Here is an 18,419-nt window from a genome sequence, read left to right as displayed (position 1 = left end):
TGTTGTTGCCTCTGCCTTACAACCTCCAGGCACGGGGAGTGGGGCTGGAATTCCAGGTTTCTCGGGAGAGGAGGTGGGCTTGGTGGGGGCCGCTCTTGTCGAGACATCTCTTTCTTGGAACGCAGCAGAGACGCAGAAGCGTGCACAAATCCTGTGGGCACAGTGTGTGGAGCTGTCACCATCATGACGGGGTGAGGGCTGCCTCTTGGCCCTGTTCCTGTGCCGTCAGGCTGGCTTACCTGTGACGCAGTTCGGCAGCTTTACCCGCCGTGGGCATCCAGTGGTCACAACATGGATTCTCCCCATGTGCCATGTCAGGACGTGATGGTCAGGGACGCGTGGCTCTAACCTTAACCCTCAGGTGGGGAGCGGCCCCTCCCCACCACTGTCTGGAACCACTGCAGCTTCTGATGAGAAATCAGGGGCGTTCAGACTTCAAGAATGCTGTGCTCATCACCAAACCTTCATGTAGAAAAGAATCTGGAGTTAAGGTTGCAAATCTCTATTTTTAAGATGTAATTTGACTTCTAGAACCTCTGCTTACTCATAGTTTACATAGGGAAGAGTATCTCGATTGATTTTTTTTCCCCACAAACTCAAAAGCTGCCAGCCTGGCTGCAGTGTTGGGCTGATGGCACCTGAGCGTGGATTGGTGACACCTCTTGGGCCTTGGGGAGAGCTCTGAGTGGGAGACCCACAGGGGGCCAGCCGGGCTCAGATGGGTGTCTGTCCCCCGGCCAGAACAGCCCTGCCCAGCCCGGGGCTTCCCGTCTGTTGCTCTGTGCACACATCTGTAGCCACAGGTAGGACAGCAGGGCTGTTGATGACGTTATTGGAGGGAACAGGTGGAGATCCAGTCCACTTAGGGAGGTCAAGGACAGACTAAATGTGGCTAGGTCTCCGAGGAGCCCGGCCTGTTGCTCCACGTGCTCCAGCGGTCCCTCCAACTTGCTGCCTGGAGTAGGAAGTGTGCATGCATTTCCTGATTCCCAGCCTCCAGTTCTGATGCTGCTGGGACCTTGGAGGTGGCAGGGGCAGTTCCAGCAGACGTGACCATGAGACTTGCTGTGAATGTGGTTCCCTTTGTGGTCTCGGCCCATGGGGAGGTGGGTGTGTCATTTCCCCCATGACCACAGCTACGCTCCAGCCAGAGGCCCAGGTGTCTGCTCTTGCCCTCACAAACCCCAGGACTGCTCCTGCCTCTCACCTGGGCGTGTGGTACACAGCTGGTGTCCAGGGAGAACCTGGTGTTAGCACCCTTGGCAGCACCAACCAAGCCCCGGCTTGTCCACACGCTCTGGCATCCAGGTACCGCTCCCCAGCTCAGCCCATGGCCGGACTCCCTTCCCTGGTTCTCAGGTGGTCTGTGCCAGGGCTGCTCCAGGGTCTGTGTGTGTTGTGCCTCGGCTGTGCTGACACAATGAGATGTGTATCCGTGAAAGAGCGAGCTCGGGCACTTGGAGTTTCTGTGGGAGATCGCTGGGGAGATGTTAGCTCTGCCCTCCTAAACGTGAGCGGGTTCCCCAGGGTTATGCGCGTGGTTTCCAGAGGAGGGAACCCAGGGTGGGCTGAGAGCAGGGCTGTCAGGAGTCACAGCTGCAAGGGGTGGGCTATGCCCCGTGACAGGCGTGGGTGACCCTGCAGACCAGCTGTGTGGAGCCTGGCCCTCCGCATAGGAAGCTTGGGACCAGGTGTCGCTGCCCGGAACAGGGCCGTCATGTGCTCCTGGGAGGGGGAGTGAGTCACCCATACCTTTCCCCTTTTGCCCAGGCAGCTGATTAGCACATTCCTGGGTCTGGGTTTGCTGGGACGTGGTGGTTGGAGTCCCAAACCCGGCAACACTGGTGGATTAGCGAAGTAACTTTGCAGGCTATGGGGTAGGCAGTCAAGGCTTAACAGCCTGGGGTGTCCCAATCTCTCTCTTCCTCTGTCCAGCTGGTAGGAAGCTATTGGCCTGGAACTAAAAAGCAACTGCTGGGCCTGTGTACCGGACCCTCGAGGTCTGGCTTCTGCACCTGCCAGGAGGCAGCTGAGTGGGCCCTGCACAGACTCCCCTCCAGGCCCCTGGCTTGTTTTCTGCTAGATGCAAAGCTTTGCTAGTTGAGTTTCCTTGGACTTTTCAAAGTAAGAGTTTTGCCCTGAATGTTTCACTTGCTTTAGTTCTCCAGAAGGCAGAACCTGAAAGTTGTGCAAACCAGGTCACTTGAGAAGTTCACACGGGCAGAGGCTCAGGGGCAAAGCTGTGTAAATACAGGTTTGGTGCTGGTGTGGTTGTGTGAAGAGCAGGTTAGACTGCTCATGGCTGGCTTCTGCCGAAAGGCTTCTGAGTGAGTTGCTGTAGGCCGTGTCCATGGCTTTGAGGACGTGCTGCCCGTGTCCTGAACAGAATGACTTTCAGGCATCTGTCCCTTCTTGGATCCAGACATCCAAACAGAAACCCCAAAGCCGAGATCCTGAGCTCTCTCAGCTTGCCTCTAGCAGGATAGAGCGGGAGGGTCGCTCTTGGGGTCGCCAAGAGACCCACCCTGATGGTTTGCCCTGCCTGGCCTAAGGCCTGTCACTGGTGGGAAAAACCATGCTGTTGGTGGCAGCTTCATCGGAGTTCTTTCATTTGATCCTCTGAGCAGGGCAGGCAGACAGAACTTTCCACAACATCAGAAAAGGCAATCTTCACATCAAAGGAAAGTTCTGTCTCTGTGTACAGCATAGGACTTTGTCTCTGGGCTTCATGTAAACAAGCCGGAAGAAACTGTACCCAGTTCCTCCCAAGTGACCAAGAGTTAGGGCCACCCAGCATCGTACTCTGAGCCTGAAATGCAGGAACACCGGGAACCACCCCTCCCTCCAGGCCCCTGCAGGGCCTGAGTCAGTTGGAGTTTCCCATGTAACATTAGTGGCAACAAGGCAGGCAGACAAACCCTGTCAGGGCAGGGAGCCCACCGCGGGCAGTGGCCTATCCTCAGCAGCATTTGGCCCAAGGCTTTGCACCTAGGGTGCTGATGCATTTGTTGATTTGATTTTGTTGGATCAAGATCAGCCTGGTGATGCAAGGACTTCCGGTGCCCAAGTCCCTGCCCCCCCCATACAGAGCGCTGACTATACGTGGTTCTGTCAGCATCCAGGCCTTCAGTGACTGCCCGGAGGATCTTGCCAACGTTAGGGGCTGAACCGCACCCCACCCCAATATTCATGTTTTGAAGTGTTAACCCCCAATACCCCAGCGTGTGACCTTATTTGGAAGTGGAGTTGTTGCAGATATGATTGCTTAAGATGAGGTCATACTAGAGTAGCGTGGGCCCTAATCCAATGGCTGATCTCCTTATTAAAAGGGGAAATTTGGACACAGACACCTACTCAGGGACAGCACCATGTGAACACGAAGGTGGAGATGGGTGATACGTCTACAGGCCAGTGAACGTCAGGGACTTGCCACCAGAAGCCAGGAGATGGGCCTGGAGCAGATTCTCCCTGGGAAGGAAACAGCCCTGCCGGCAGCTTGATCTTGATCTCCAGAACTATTGTTTGAGACCCCCAGTCTGGTACTTCATTACAGCAGCCCTGGAAGAGCAATATGGCCAGCTTCAGATGCTGCGGGGACTGTGTGGACCCCACAGGCCCAGCTCTGCTCCCAGGGCGTGTCTCCTGTGCGCGTCCATCCATTGGCTCTTGTCTCGCACTGAAGCCTGAGCCCCACCTCGGACCTCAGCCGCCGCACTGAAGGCAGCCAGTGCTGGCTCAGCCTGCTGGGATATCTCACAATTCCGCTGGTTGTACTCCTACAGGTAAGTATGCTCTAGGTCAGGTGCAGAGGGCACACACAGCCCAGGACGTGACAGCTATGGCATCACGGTCCTTGGGTAGCAGACTAGATACCATGTTGAGTGTGAGCACCTGTGTTCTTGGCAGGAAGTAGCAGGAGCCTGGAACCAGGAGGAATATAGGGGAATGGGAAGGAGGGGAATGAGGACCTGGGGGTGGAGTCGGCTGGGGGGGGGTCCCAAAGTAAGGTCGGATGGGTTGAGTGGGAGCTGAGGCATTTAGATTCTAATCTGGGAGATTTCCAAGCAGGGCAGTGCCACTGAAGCCCACGTTTTGGGAAAACTGCCCTGAGAGTGATACGAGCCATGATGGAAGGTGATAAGTGACAGGGAGATGAGTAGGGATGGGCCGCCTTCTCCACAGCAGGACCCTGTCCTGTGCTTCCTCAGGTGTGGGTGGCCCCCTTGCCTTCCCAGGAGGCAGAGGCAGCTGTGCTCACCACACATCATGCCCTTCTCCCCAAGTTCCCGGGACTGTAGGAGACCCTGACCTTGGTACCTGTTTGCCTTCCTTATGGGCCCTGCCCTTCTAGCGCCTCTCCTGCCCTCTGTCAGGCACCTTCGAGGTCCAGCTGAGGGGCAGGGAGCGTGGCCAGGAAGGATCTGACCCCTTTGGCCAGGAACAGTGACAGGTGGGTTGAAAGATGAACCACTAAACATGATCCTGAGGGCACGGCTGGAGCGGCTCAGTTTCAGCCCCTCGGGTGTAAGCATGACTGCGCAGCTTTATATAGCTCTGTGGGCCCTATATAAGCAGGAGGTGCCCTGGCCAGCGGGAGCACGGAGAGCACTGAGGTGGCTGTGCTGGAGATCATCATCAGCCGGAAGAGCCTGCACGCCACTCTGGTCTGGGCACCTTCCTCCCCCAAGCGGTAGGGTCCCCACAGGGGTGGCCCACACCATAGCTGCCAGGATGCCCAGCAGAACAGTCCGCTATGCCCGCTACAGCCCGAGGCAGCGGCGCCGGAGGCTACTGGCTGATCGCAGTGTGCGCTTCCCTAACGATGTCCTGTTCTTGGACCACATCCGCCAGGGCGACCTGGAGCAGGTGGGGCGCTTCATCCGGGCTCGGAAAGTCTCCCTGGACACCATCCACCCCTCAGGTGAGTGCCTGTGGGGCCAGTGAGGGTCTGTGGGGTGGCAGGGGAAGGCCTGAGCCTTGACCCCTCCTGTCCTGTTCAGGTCTGGCTGCCCTTCACGAAGCAGTGCTTTCTGGAAACCTGGAGTGCGTGAAGCTGCTAGTCAAATACGGGGCGGACATTCATCAGCGAGATGAGACAGGCTGGACACCCCTGCACATCGCTTGCAGCGATGGGTACCCTGACATAGCCAGGTGAGAGGGTGGCTTCCAGGATGTGGTCCCCCAAAAGGTGGCCCTGCTGGTGTAGCTAAGAACCCTAAGGGCTTCTGGAATCTCATTTCTGCCCTGTTGCCCTCCCAAGAGAAAACTGCAAAAGTCAGCCGTAGTTTCCAAAGGGTCTGGTTTCTTCCTCCTCACCTCACCTGGAAAAATAAAAAACAGGTGGACCTCAGAACCCCAGCCTGCTACCCTGGGGCAGGGGTGAGCATCCTGCAGGCCACCTCCCTTCCTCAACCAGGGATGCCCTTTGCACCCAGGTACCTCATTTCCCTGGGGGCAGACAGAGAAGCAGCCAACGACGATGGTGATCTGCCCTCGGACCTCATTGACCCTGACTTCAAGGACTTGGTGGAGTTATTCAAAGGGACTAAGATGGACTGAGCCCAGCCCCGCCCTCCTAGGGCTCTAGCCTTCCCTGGAGACGTCAGGTGCCCACCTCCCCCAAGTGCCAGGAGTGCCCCACCAGCCGGGCTGGGGGCCGCCCAGGCTGGCCAGGACCCCATACTTGGGCACAACCCTCGCCCCCCGACCCCGGCCTGGCTTTTCCTCCAGGTGAATTTTTTATTGCGACACTTTCTACTTTTTCAATAAACCTGATTCCCAAGCCCGTGGTGATGGCCTGATTACTGGGGACCGGCCCGTCCCAGTCCTTCGGCTCCGGCTGCTCCTGTGGTCAGCGGACCCCGCCCTCCACTCTGGTCTAGGGGTCCGGCAGCGCCGGAGCAAGGAGCCAGAGCCCCGCGGCTCCCGACCGCCAGTTCCTGCAGTTCGTCGACCCCGCTGCCCCCCGGCCCTGTCCCAGGACCCCGACCCCGCCGGCCAGGACCCCCCAGAACCCCGCTGCCTCGAGAGCCCGTCCGCGCCACCCCCCGTCCCCCACGGCCGCCAACTCCACAAACCCCACGGACACCAGACCCTCAGCCCCAGCCTCAGTCTCCGCCCCTACCCTGCACGCCGGCGGTCACGTGGCCGGCGCCCTCGCGCGTGCGCGTGCGCGTCGGTGCGCGTCACTTCCGGCCGGGCCCCTGGCAGCTGTAGCGGCGGCCGAGAGGGCGAGGTGAGGCGGTGGCGGCGGGGGCGGGGGCGGGGGCGGCGGCGGGGGCGGGGGCGGGGCGGGCGCGGCCGGGACCCGCCCTGGCGCGGCGGCCGCGAGGGGAGGGCTCCGGGCGGGGTCGTGGGGCGCCCGGCCCGCCGTGGCGGAGGATAGGGAGGGGCGCGGCGGGGCGGGGAGGGCCCGCTGGGCACGGGGCTCAGAGGGGGCAGCGGGCCGCCCTTTTCCGCCCCTGAAGCTGCAGCCGCTCAGTCGTCCGGGGAGCAGCCCTGATGATGCTTCCTGACCCTTGAGCGCGGCCGGCCGGGTTCCCGCGGTTCGCCTTCCGCCGCCGTCCAGCCTGTCCCAAGCTCCTGGCCTCTGAGCCAGGCGGGGCGGTGCCGGGTGCGGGGTGGGAAGCGGGTAAGAGGCTGCCCGCCGTCGGGGAGCTCACCGGGCCCCGGGGGCTGCCGGGGTGGGCGGGAGCCGCAGCGGGGAGGCCGCAGACATCAGATTTCCAATTACAGAAGCAGCCCAGGTTGTGAGAAACTTCAGGTAACGTGGAGGCGCACAAGTCATGTCCCCGACCTGTCCCAGGGAGAGTTCCCAGAGAAGGTGGTCGTTAGCCGGGCCCCCAGGGACCAGCGCGATAGTTTTGGGTAGACAGGACATTTTGAGCAAAGGCCCTGAGATGTCAGTGGGGAGTGTCCAGAGCTTTTAGAGAGGAGTGCAGGTGGGGAGGGAAGGGGGCAGGAGCTGAGTCCTGAAGGAGGAGGCTTGATTTGGGGTGAGTGGAAGGGCTAGCGAGATTTCCACGTGAGGAGGGAGGGGGTGCACACACTGGGGTTTGTTGCTCGGGAGGGGAGCTGCTGTTGACGCCCAGGAAAGTGGGGGAGGGGTGGTGCAGTGCTTAGAGGCTTTGCCTGGGGGACTTCAAGAGGCTGCCAGGCCCATCTGGCATCTAATACGACAGTGTCCTGCTGGCACTTGCTTGGGTGATAGATCGTTTTCTAGAAGTCTCATTGGTAGAAACTGGGCTGTTGAGAGCCCCCAAAACACCGAATATTGAAGGAGAAGTGGAGTCTAAGAAAATTTGAGTACCTATCAAAAATTCTAAAGGAACACAGAGTGGCTGCAATTGCGTCATTGATTCTAACTCCAGAATATCCACTGTCACTTTCCCAGACCACAGAGTGTCATCTCGCCCAGTCCTTAGGCAGATGGCTGTGTGTGGGGAAAGAGTTCAAGGCTGGGGGCCTGGAGACTGGGCTTTGGCGCCTCCCAGGAGGTCTCTGAAGCCCTTTGTTCCCATGGAAGAGCAAGGTGCTACATAGATCCATCCAGGAGGACTCCCTCCGTCTCTGAGCAGAACCACATCAGTGCCAGGGGTCAGGAACCTGCCAGGAGTACAGGCAGAGGTGGGGGCAGGCTCTCGGGTGCTCAAGCCAGCTGAGCCATCTTGACTTAGCCCTGACTGCTGTGGCCCTGGAGGCCCAGAGGTTGGGAGGCCCTTGTGGTCCAGACCCCATTCTGCTGGGTGGAAGGTTGCTTCACCTGTCAGGCCTCCAAAATGGGGGTTATCGGGGTCCTACCTGGCTCAGTGCAGTGGCCACCCTACAATCGGCCCTTGGCAAATGTTTACCGTGGCCGGCAGCACTGCTGCCCCTTCACAGTGTACTCTACGTTTGTGGGTCTCCACCACGCCTGAGTGGGCTGTCTCTGCATTCAGTTTGCCCAGGGCTATCCTGGCTCACGGTTCGTAATCAACAGCAGCCCTTTTACTCTCAGGAGTGCCCAGCTGGACAATACATTCCTTCTGTGATTGCCCTGTCCACCATCATATTGGATAAGCAGCCACGGAGACCTTGTTTGAGATGGTGGCTTCATGTGGCTATACTTGGGTCCCTGTTGAGCAGGAAGGCCTGGTGAACATTCCTGGGGAATGTTTTGGCTCAGATGGGGATTCTGAGGCCCATAGAGGGAAGAGACTTGCCCAGGGGCAACAGAGCAGGGATGGACGACCGCCACTCACAGAGTGGCTCTGGACCCTGCCAGGTGCCGAGCATGCAGCCCGCTGGCTGCTATGGGCTGGTCAGCCGTGGACAACAGTCAAGGCCTGCAGAGCACACTCGGGGGCAGTGTATGGTTCTCCGTGGCGCTGGCAGCAGCAGAGGTGGCTCTGAGGCACAGACTGTGTTTGAGGGGTGGGCCCAGTAGCTGGTGACACCTGATGAGATAGATTGTGGCCAGACTGAGGGCTTGATGGCAGTAGAAGACCCTGCTCGTGTCCGGGTGGGGAGTGACTTGGCAGGGTGGGTCTTGGGAAGATCATGCTGGCGTGACGTGTACCGGGGATGGAGAAGAATAGTGCAAGATACTGTCCCGACACAGGGGTTGGAGGGTGAGCAGTGGATGTTGGACCAGGGGTGGGTGGGAATGGGAAGAAGTAACTGAAGAGCACATGCGTGGAGGCTTGAGATCTGTGGGCCGAGGGGAGACTTGTTGCATAATCAGATCTAAGACCTCAGTGGTGTGAGCTGGGTCTCCGTGGTCCGCTGAGAATGGAAAAATGCTGCTAACCTTTGTGCTGGCGAATGCCAGATGCAGCCCAATTTCAACGCTATTAAAATAGGAAAAAAGTTTCTCAGAGTTGATGGGATATAGGAAATGTGATAAGGTTTTGAGCTCCAGTCTTGAGGAAATAATTGTGCCTGATAATCACTGTGAGCAAAAGTCGGAAAGAAAACAAAGGGAGGGAGATGTTTGCGGAAGTGGATGCTCCCTCCCTGCTGGCCAGATGGACTTGAGGCTCCAACCTCAGTGGGACTCTTGTGACCTGCTGGGCCTTTTTACGTGTCCCTGGCACTTTTCCAGGCATGCCATTCACCTGGCCCCTCCACACCGGCCTCTGTAGTGGCCCTGCTCAGCACTTTCCCTGGGCAGTAAACGTGCTCGGGTTTCCCTCCACTTCACCCCACACGCCACTGTCAGCCCAGGCCTCGCACCTTGCTTCGCAGCCAGGGACAGGCAGTCGTGGCTGATGGTCCCACTTCCTCCCCTCGCTCCACTGAGACCCTTTGTGCTAGGTCGATGGAGATTTTGTCATGCTGGTCCAGCGGTCACCTCTTCGTCCAGGTCTTAGCCTTGGGTCCAGCTGCCCCTTTGGTCATCTCTTCCCTGACCTTGTTCTCCCTCCCCCATGCCTTTGTGGCTCGGCCCTCTCTGCTGGAGCAGCCGTGTGTCCCCAGGCTTCTGTCTTTAACATCAGTGGTATGATTTGCCCACTGTTGCTGTGGCTCGTGCTCGCGGCTGTCACCTTCTGTAGTGGAAACAGGCCCCATGTATATTGGTCCCTTTCAGTGGCTCTACCCTCTGGGCGCTGACAAGTACCGCTTCTCTGGTCACCCCGGTGCACCTCTCAGTGGCCACGTGGCCCTTTCCCTTGGATACGCACCTAGGACTGGAATAGCTGTCATGGGGTGTGCATGTTTGTTAGGGTTTCCATGGAAATTTCCTTTGGGGTCAGCATGGGGGCCCAGCTCCCTGGAGGAGCCCCAGGAGGTGATGAAGGTGAGCGAGTGCAGCTCACTGTCCCTCTGTCTTCAGGGGAGCAGCAGGGACCCGGCCTCTCGGGAAGCTGCTGGTACACTCAGGAGAAGCCTTGGTGTCTCTGCGTCCCGCCAGGTGGCAGGATCTCAGTGGGGCAGGGCCAGCACAAGGTTCTGAGGAGAAAGGCCCCTGGAGGGAGGCTGAGCTGCTGGGAGAAGACGGAGGACTCAGAGGTTCCTCACATCTAGGAAGGCCAGCTGGTAGGACACAGGCCATTAAAGATGGACCTGGTTAGGTGTGACCTTCCCCATTGAGAAGAGGCAGACGGTGACTCCTTTTTAAAGAGTCATTTTACTCGTCCTTCAAGTCCCAAGGACGTGAGAGGGTGTCCAGCACCTGGCCGAGGTGTTTCCCGGCCACTCTGTCCAGGGCACCAGAAACCTTGTAACTCAAGTAGCACATCTGTATGGGCAGGCGCCCAGTGACAGGTGCACAGCTCCGTGGTTTATGGGGGACACTAGCCTCTGGTTGGGAAGCCCAGCCAGTGGGGGGAGCGAGGGGTGGGTGCCCACTGTGGAGACTGAATGCTCCAGGGGTCCGGGGCACAGGCCTCGGGACTTCAGTGACCAAGGGGAGCAGGTAGGTGCCCAGAGAACCCCAGAGCCACGTGTTCACGTGCATGTGTGCAGGCAGGGCGACGGGAGCTGTGAGGGTCTGGCACCTGAGTCGGGCCTGAGACTGAGCAGGGGGCCCTAGGCCAAAGGCATGTGCCCATAAAGGCTAGGCAGCCCCCAGAGGCTGTGACCAGAAGAGGCCAAGGCTGCCCTGGAAGGAGAGGCCCCAGGGATGGGCAAGGCTGGGAAGGCAGGTACCCTGAAGAAGTGGCCACTCAGGTCCGAGAGGACAGACTGCAGGAGGGCTGAGGGGGCCTGGGCAGGAGGGGCCAGCCTAGAGTGGTCAGGGGCTGGCTGGTCCTCCAGGCACCTCCCTCCTGTTGCGAAATTGGAGCCTCCCACCTCACCCTGCTGCCGACAGCCCCCTGGGACTTGAGTGTTCTTGAGCCCTTTGAGTGTCCCCACGGCACCCTCAGGCCAGAGAGGGCTTTCCCTCTGTGCTCTGGTGTTCGTGGGGCTGGCACCTGGGCAGGAGAACCATGGGCAGTGAGATCCCCCGAGTCCAGGAAGAAGTCACTTTGTGAGGAGCTGGGCCTCTCCCCTGGGACGGCACAGGGTTCCACGTGCCGCCCCAGGAAACTGGCTTTATGCTTTTTTGTTGTTGTTGCCTCAACCTGTGGGCTGTGTTTACCTGTGCAGGTGTTTTTTTTTTTTCCCATCTGCACTGTGTGGCATGTGTGATCTTAGTTCCCCGACCAGGAATTGAACCCGAGGCCCCTGCAATGGAAGCACGGTGTCTTAACCACTGGACTGCTAGGGAAGTTCCCCTGTGCGGGTGTTTAAAGGCCATGGGAGCCAGAGAAGAAGTACCCACCATGTCTCATCCTCCTGGCCCTTCAGGAGGGGCTGTGGCTACATGCTCTAAGCATTCTGGGGCCCCTCAGCTCCAGGGGTGTGTGGGAGAGGCACTTGTGCTCAAAGGCCCTTCCCAGGCTTCCCCCCCACACCCCCAGCATCTGGGGTTGCCCTGCTCTGGGGCAAGGCCAGGCCTGGGACTGGCCCTGTGCAGCCAGCTTCCTCAACCTGCGGTGTGTGTCCTCAGCCAGAGAGAGCACATTGTCCAACTGGCCAGTTTGAGAGTGAGCCTAAAAATAGGCCCCCATCCAGGGCTGTATAGTCCCCTGGGCTGGGAGAGAGGCTGTGAACAGCACACACCCCAGAGTCTCGGTCACTAGGTTGGGCCTGGCGACTTCCTCCAGGCTCACAGCCCTCCCCCAGCCCTTCCGCCACACCCCAGGCACCAGGAAGCTGGGCAGGCTCTGCTGGGCTTCTCACCATTGGGAAGCACATCCCCATTTTACAGATGGGAAACTGAGGCTCAGCAGAAGTGACACACTAGGCCCTGCAGGCAGTGAGGGCACTGGGACGACCGCAGGCCTTCCCCACAGACCCACGCTCTGCCGGCAGTGGTGTTCTGAGACCTGAACTGGGAATGTCAACAGAGCTGCCTGACTCTGGGGAAGGTGCTCCCAGGCAGCAGTGGTCCAAGTGCCGGGGCCACTCGAGCTCATGCTGCTCTGACTCGTGCATGTCGCCGGCCCAGCCCCATCTGGCTGACCCTGCCGCACCCTTAGCCAGCTGGATTGTGGCTAGACCCTGTCTCCTGGAAGGCGGGGAGGCCACAGCTAAGGGGAAGAGGCAGATGCACCCCACGCCCTTCCAATCTCTGGAGCCCTTCTGGAGAGGGTGGTCTCCGTCCCATTCCTGTGTCGTGGGCTTCCCTTCCAGAGGCCGAGGGGATCCGGCAGCGGAGTGCGAGGACCAGACGCCCCAGCGATGACCAGGTGGGTCTTGGGCAGTGGAGTGGCCTCCAGGTGGGAGGGGCCTGCCCCCAGCCCCTCCTCACTGGCCGGGCTCCCCCAGTTCCCCTGTCTCCAGAGTCGTCTACAACGGCAAGAGGAACAGTAGCCCCCGCTCTCCCCCCAACAGCAGCGAGATCTTCACCCCGGCCCACGAGGAGAATGTGCGCTTCATTTATGAAGGTACACGGGGTGCCCCCAGCCAGGCCCCCTGAGCCCCTCCTGCCCCAGGCAGGTGGGGGTACCCAGCTCTGGTCACGGGAGGTGGTCAGTGCTATGGTGTTCCTGACAGGGAGCAGCCCAGAAGAGGCAGTATTTGGAGCCAGTGGTGTTTGCTTGGGGAGAGGGGGGCCGTGGAAGACAGTGCACCCTGGGAAACCTGGGGCATCCTGGAAGTGGTGTGGCTGGGGTGTGTGAGCATGTGTGCACAACATTTGTGCCAGGAGGAGGGGGATGGAGGAGGCGGGAAAGATGGGGGGCCTGCCTGGAGGAAGTGCTGTACCCCAATGAGTCTCATATGCCACTGTGACTGCAGCTCTGGTCATGGTACCATGAGGCTGAAAGGGGCATGGTCTGGGCAGGGCTCCCCGAGGGAATGGGGATGTGTTGGGGACAACAAGTCAAGAGCAGGCTAGGCCAGGGGGCCAAAAGCTGTGAAGCGGGAGTTGGGGGCAGGGGGCCTGCGGGGCCACTCTGATTGGGGGGGAAAGGTCAGGAGAGGGTGTCCTCCAGCTTGGACACTGACTGGGCCGGACTGCCTGATGCTGCAGGCCTGGGGGTCTAGAGCCCCTGACCACCCCTGCTTCCTGCAGCCTGGCAGGGCGTGGAGCGGGACCTGCGCAGCCAGATGTCGGGCAGCGAGCGGGGCCTCGTGGAGGAGTATGTGGAGAAGGTCCCTAACCCCAGCCTGAAGAGTGAGTGGGGCTGGCCTGGGAGGGAGGGGCCGGCCAGGGGGTTGAGCTGGGGGCAGGAAGGCCCACCTGCTTCCTGCTTCCAAGACAGCCTGGCAGGGTGGGCTGGGTCCCAGGGCTTTCAGAGACGGGCAGGACGAGGGACAGACCCTGCCTCTCTACCTGCGCCCACCGCTGACCGCTCTGTCCCCTGGCAGCCTTCAAGCCGATCGACCTGAGCGACCTGAAACGCCGGAACACGCAGGACGCCAAGAAATCCTAAGGCGCGCCGGTGCCCCTCCCCTGGCCTCTGGGAGATCTGGGTGCAGTCTGCTGCTGGCCTCCTCCTCTCCTGTGGGCCCACCTTCTGGGAGGGGGAGGGGGCCTTGCTCCCAGTGGTCTGAAAACCCCAGGACCAGGACATGATTGATGGCCGAGGCCTGCCCCTCCTCCCTGAGCCCCCTCCTTTCCTCTTGGGGGATCTCAAGCTACCCAACACTAGGAGGGCTTGGGCCCTGCCAGCCCCTGCCCTCCCGTGGGCCTAGGTGGCTCTTTTGAGCTGCCTGGTCCTGCCTGCCCCCCAGGGCCTTGACCCTGACTCCCTTCACCTTCCCCTGCCCCCACCCCCCTACCCCTGGCCACTTCCAGGATCAGGAGGGAGACGAGGGGGCCTTTGTTGTCTCTTGTGCTGGTGGGATTGGGCTGGGTTAGCTCCTGAGGTGGCCAGGAGGCAGGACAAGGGTGATCGCACCCATGCCCAGCATGGGTCCCCCACTGGCCCCTGCTGCGTCTCTGGCCTGGACACGGGGTGTCTGACCCCTCGCCCCACTCTCCAGCTTGGCCCCTTCCTTCCCTGTGTCAGCTTCAGGATGGCACCAGCTGCCTGGGCCTGGGACACCGCTGGGGGCCCCCTCCAAGGGATCGCCTTGGGAAGGGGCATGGGGCTGGCCTGAGCTGGTGAGGCTGCCCAGTGGGTCCTGCCCTGTGTGGTGAGTTGGGAGGGTCTTCCTGTGCCCTCCAAATCCAAGTGTCTGACTGGAACCTGAGGACGAGTGAATAAAGGCGGGGTGGCATTGGCTTGGCCACTTGGTCTGTGAGGCCCCTGTCTCGGCTGCCCACACAGGGCTGGAAATCCAGGGTCATGGTCCAGGCCCAGAAGTTCCGTCTGATCCCTGGGCTCTACCAGGGGCCTTGGGCCTCCTGGGGGGCAGTGGGAGGTGGAGGTGGGGGCCCTGGAAGGTAACACATCCCACATCCCTCTGCGACACTGGGTCCTTGGGGAGCAGCTCCTCTGCTGTCCGGATGGAGGAGTGGCTGCAGGGCTCAGAGCACCCCAAGTGCACTCAACCTTCAAACCTGGACATAGCCCTGGCAGACAGGCCAAACCGGAATTTATTTTGGGAACACCCTTTCCTGTTAGAGTATTCTGGGGCTCCAGCAGCCCCACAGGTGGCTCTGGGAGGTGTCTTTTCCTGGGGGGAATTCCCCAGGGATGGGGGTGCAGGAAGGATGGTTCATGGAATAAGCAGCAGCCATGGCTTGCTGCCAGTGGGTGCTGGCTGGTGCCAGGCCCTGAGCCAAGTTCCTGTAACCACACAGGCCTGTTTGCTCCCCAGGGACCTGTGGGGCATCCTGCCAAGGGTTTGCGTGCCTGCTGGGCTGGGTCACCCAAGCAGCCCCCCTCTGTGGCTGGAAGGGGGTGGGCGTGGCCTGCCTGGGGTGCAGGGACCTGTGGCCAGAGGCTGAGTGGGCACACAGGCACACATGCCCTCCACCCAGCGTGTCCTAGACCACTAAGGATGGGGTGATGTCCAGCCAGGCCACTGCTGCGCTTGTGGCATTGAGCAAGTTGCTGAGTCTCCAAGCATCAGTTTCCTCAGGTGGAGCTCAGCACCTGCCTCCTGGGCGGCTGCCCAGTGCTAGTGCTTGCTGCCGCTATTAGTCACCTGGTGGATGCACTTGACGGGGCACTCAGCCACCAGGCTTCAGCGGGGCTGCGCATCTGCATCCTGGCGACCGCAGTCGTGGCCTTGCTGTGAGCCCTGGGGCACGTCACTCTCCTGTCCCACCTCAGTTTCCCCATGTGAAGTGAGGGTATGGGCTGTGGTGGTTCAAAGGCCTCTCTCCGAAGGGGTGCTGGAGCCCCCTGGCAGCACACCGGGGAATGTCTAATATCGTGCTGCGTTGGTTAAAAATTGACTTAACTTTGCTCCCAGCCCTCTCTAGGTCATTCCTCCCTCCTGTGGGGCTGGAAGGTGGGAATGGGGCCACACCGGGCCCCAGCATCTGGGTCTCCCCTGCCCACAGCCACCCTCCTGCTAGCAGTGGTACCTTGCCCCTGTGTGGGTGGGCCCATGGGATACCCCGCAAGGCCTTTTCATTCCCGCTTTCCCCGCCAACTTAGATTATCTGAAATAGAGGCCCTGGACCTGGAGTCTTTGCCGAGCACACCTTGGAGGTGGGAATGTGGTTAACAGGCTGTGCTGGGGTCGGGGGTGAGGAACTCGGTTGGGGGCACTGGAGACATAACCCTCACCAGCACAGTGGGCTGCCTGGCTGACCATGAGTGGCTGGAGACACCTCTCCCCGCCTCAGACGGTGAGGGTAGAGGAGACGAGGGGAGCATCCTGGTGGAACAGGGGTGCCCAGTCCTCCATCATGTTCTACCCTTGGTGGTGCTCATATCACTGTCTGCTTTCATTCAGTGCTGACAACTCGGGGGGCGGAGGGTGGATTTTATTACCCTGATCTTACATATGAGGAAATGGTGACCTCTTGTAGGAGACTGGCCTTAATCTGATTTTTAAGCTTTTACTGTTACCAAAATCTGAATTTAGTAAGTACTTCCTGAGCATGTACCCTGAGCACGTTCGTGTAAATTGAGCATGAACAGCAATTCCCTAATGTCATCTAACACCCAGTCCATAGTCCCCTAGTGTCTAAAATAATATATTCCACATGGGTTATAGACTCAGAATAGAAAGGCCAAGTGCATCGGCTGAATCTGCTTGATGCGTCCGGTAAGTCTTTCTTAGTCACAGTGCCTCCTCCCACATTTCCCCTCCGTTTATGATTGAAGACCCGCTGGATACTTGATGTTGGAGTTTCCCAAACTCTGGTTTTCACTGGTTGCATCTTTGTAGTGTTAACAGACTCCTTTGTCGCCTGCATTTCTGTAAACTGAGGTGAGAGGTGGATGCTTGATGGGATTCATTGGAGGAAACTTTGGATGTAAAGGGATCGCGCTGGTTGCTGTGTTGAGAATAGGCTGCAGGTTCAGGGTAGAAGCGGGGAGACCTGTCAGGGGGGCTACCTCAAGTGAATCGTGGGAGGAAGAAGCTGGGTGAGGGGGCAGGTAAGGAGTTCGATATGGACTGTGCAATTTAAGTTGCCATTGGATGTCTGAGTGGAGGTGCCAAGAGGGAAGCTGAGTCTAGAGTGGATTTGGGAGGGCCACAGAGGTTGGAGATATAGTTTGGGAGTAATTTGAATATTGATTTTTTTTTTAAGGTTGATAAAGAAGGGAGGAGGGTGGGACCTGATCCCTGGGCACTGCACTCTGGGAGAGGAGGAGGAAGCAGGACCAGGGACTGAGAGCAGTAGAGAGCAAGGTCAGAGAAAGGGCAGGTGGGGGAGGACCTGGGGCTGAAGGCTGCCATAGAGTCCAGGAGGAGGCCGAGGCAGTCAGAGTTCGGCTAGTTGCAGCCCTCAGACTTCTCCTCCCACCCTCTCACCTAGAGCCAACCATTTTCAACTTTCCTGCTGATTCTTTGGTTTGTATTTCTATGTCTAAATAGCATACGTGAAGCGTTACTTCTTGGTTTTCCCATTTCATTCCATCCCCCACTCCCACTACACACGTGCTCTTACCATCCGCTATCCTCCCTAGATCTTTCTCTCATAATTTTGGTTACATCAGTGTTGAGTATTTACATTATGATATCTGTGTATTTAGAGATGAGCCTTGTGGTAAATTGTGGGGGTTTTTTTTCTGCCCAACTTTTTGTTTTCCTTGAAGTTATTAATTGCCTTCTTTTTTCATTTGCTCAGTTGTCTATGTACTAAGTCCTGAACTCTCCACCAGGTCATCTAAGTCTCCTCTCAGTGTGTTCAGTCACTTTGATCCACTTGAGGGCGTCTCTCCTGTACTTTCGCCCTGCTTGAGGCTCCTTCCCCCCAGTGACCCACTCTGCCTGGCACACAGCTGCCATCCTGGGGATGCCCCTCAACTCTCCTAGGTTTGATCAGTGTTTATTGTAGTCCATGTTTTCCTCTTTCTTGGTCTCCACACTCATTTTAGTAGCATGCATGTGGGGAGACACACACACACACACACACACACACACACACACACACACACACACACACACACGTACGTGCTGGGTGGTTCCCATGCATTCTTTTAGGGGAAGTGCCTGAGATTTGGACTGGGGTGGAGGTGGGAAGGGAAGTAGAGATGGGGAAGGGGCAGAGGGCCTGGAGTGTTTGTCTTCCTGAATGGAGGGTGATGCTGTGTGGGTGCTGGGCCCTGCGTTAGAAAGTCAGGTTCCCCCACTATCCCACCTGCAGGACGGCCTGGTCAGAGCCAATGTTTATTGGCTGGATGAGCCCAGCCCCTTCCAGGCCTCCACCTCCACTCCTGACTCCACCGGCCTGCTCCAGTTCCCTTGGGGACAGGGACAGGGTGAAGGAGGACAAGGGCAGAGGGAGTCAGGATGGGGAGGGCTCTCAGGAGGCCCCTAGGTGAGCGGCACACCCGCAGGGCAGTCACCAACCCTGAGCTCAGCTGGCGTGAAGGAGAACTTGTGCCCTCCCTGTGCTAGGCTTCTGGGCATGGAGGGCTGGCAGGGGTGCCCCTGTGGGCAGGGGCTCAAAGGAGCACTAGGGCCTAGGGAGCCTGGGATGAGAAGTGACCTGAAGCCTCAAGGTCAGGGGTCTCAGGTCCTCAAAGGTGCAGCCAGCCACACTACCTCCCTGCCCTGCAGTCCCCACCAATCATAGTAACATCGCATCCCACCTGGGCCGCAGGAGAGCCCAATCTACCTTAACTCACCTCCTGCCCCTCCCTCCCTGCTATATCCGGTGGCACGAGGTGAGGGCCCCCTCAGGAGGGCCCCAGTGCCTGGCAGGTGAGTAATTCTATTTACCTTTCCTGAGAGGCCTCCTGTCCTTTCATTTGCTGCAATTAGCTCAGCTCTGCCTAAGCAGCTCCAGCCCACGTGGCTGGGCAGGGACTGTGGACACCCCCTCCCCCGGGTCCCAGCAGTCAGCCCCCACCAGCTCCTAGGAGCAGGGCCGC

At 59.2% G+C, this 18,419-nt stretch overlaps 2 protein-coding genes across 4 annotated transcripts; both read left to right on the top strand.

Moving 5' to 3' along the window:
* Positions 1-4,731: 4,731 nt before the first annotated feature.
* Positions 4,732-5,619, top strand: PPP1R27 (protein phosphatase 1 regulatory subunit 27; the record flags this gene model as incomplete). The annotated part of the gene is made up of 3 exons (XM_082860441.1): positions 4,732-4,921; positions 5,001-5,151; positions 5,436-5,619. 3 exons carry the CDS (start codon positions 4,732-4,734, stop codon positions 5,557-5,559), a joined length of 465 nt encoding a protein of 154 aa, XP_082716567.1. The 3' UTR covers positions 5,560-5,619.
* A 585-nt stretch (positions 5,620-6,204) lies between these two features.
* On the top strand, positions 6,205-14,353 carry MCRIP1 (MAPK regulated corepressor interacting protein 1). Of its 3 annotated transcripts, none has more exons than XM_082860443.1 (5): positions 6,205-6,235; positions 12,160-12,215; positions 12,295-12,413; positions 13,043-13,144; positions 13,339-14,353. In XM_082860443.1, exons 2-5 carry the CDS (start codon positions 12,208-12,210, stop codon positions 13,401-13,403), a joined length of 294 nt encoding a protein of 97 aa, XP_082716569.1. In that variant the 5' UTR covers positions 6,205-6,235; positions 12,160-12,207; the 3' UTR covers positions 13,404-14,353. The 3 variants fall into 3 exon arrangements, with proteins under 3 accessions (XP_082716569.1, XP_082716570.1, XP_082716571.1); XM_082860444.1 differs by lacking the exon at positions 6,205-6,235 and adding an exon at positions 6,421-6,631; XM_082860445.1 differs by lacking the exon at positions 6,205-6,235 and adding an exon at positions 6,716-6,763.
* Positions 14,354-18,419: the final 4,066 nt, after the last annotated feature.

This window comes from Leucopleurus acutus (genome assembly GCF_964270905.1).
Source record: "Leucopleurus acutus genome assembly, chromosome: 19".
Lineage (NCBI taxonomy): Eukaryota > Metazoa > Chordata > Mammalia > Artiodactyla > Delphinidae > Leucopleurus > Leucopleurus acutus.
The sequence above is the reverse complement of the archived record's forward strand: the minus strand, read 5'-3'. Positions and strand labels throughout refer to the sequence as shown.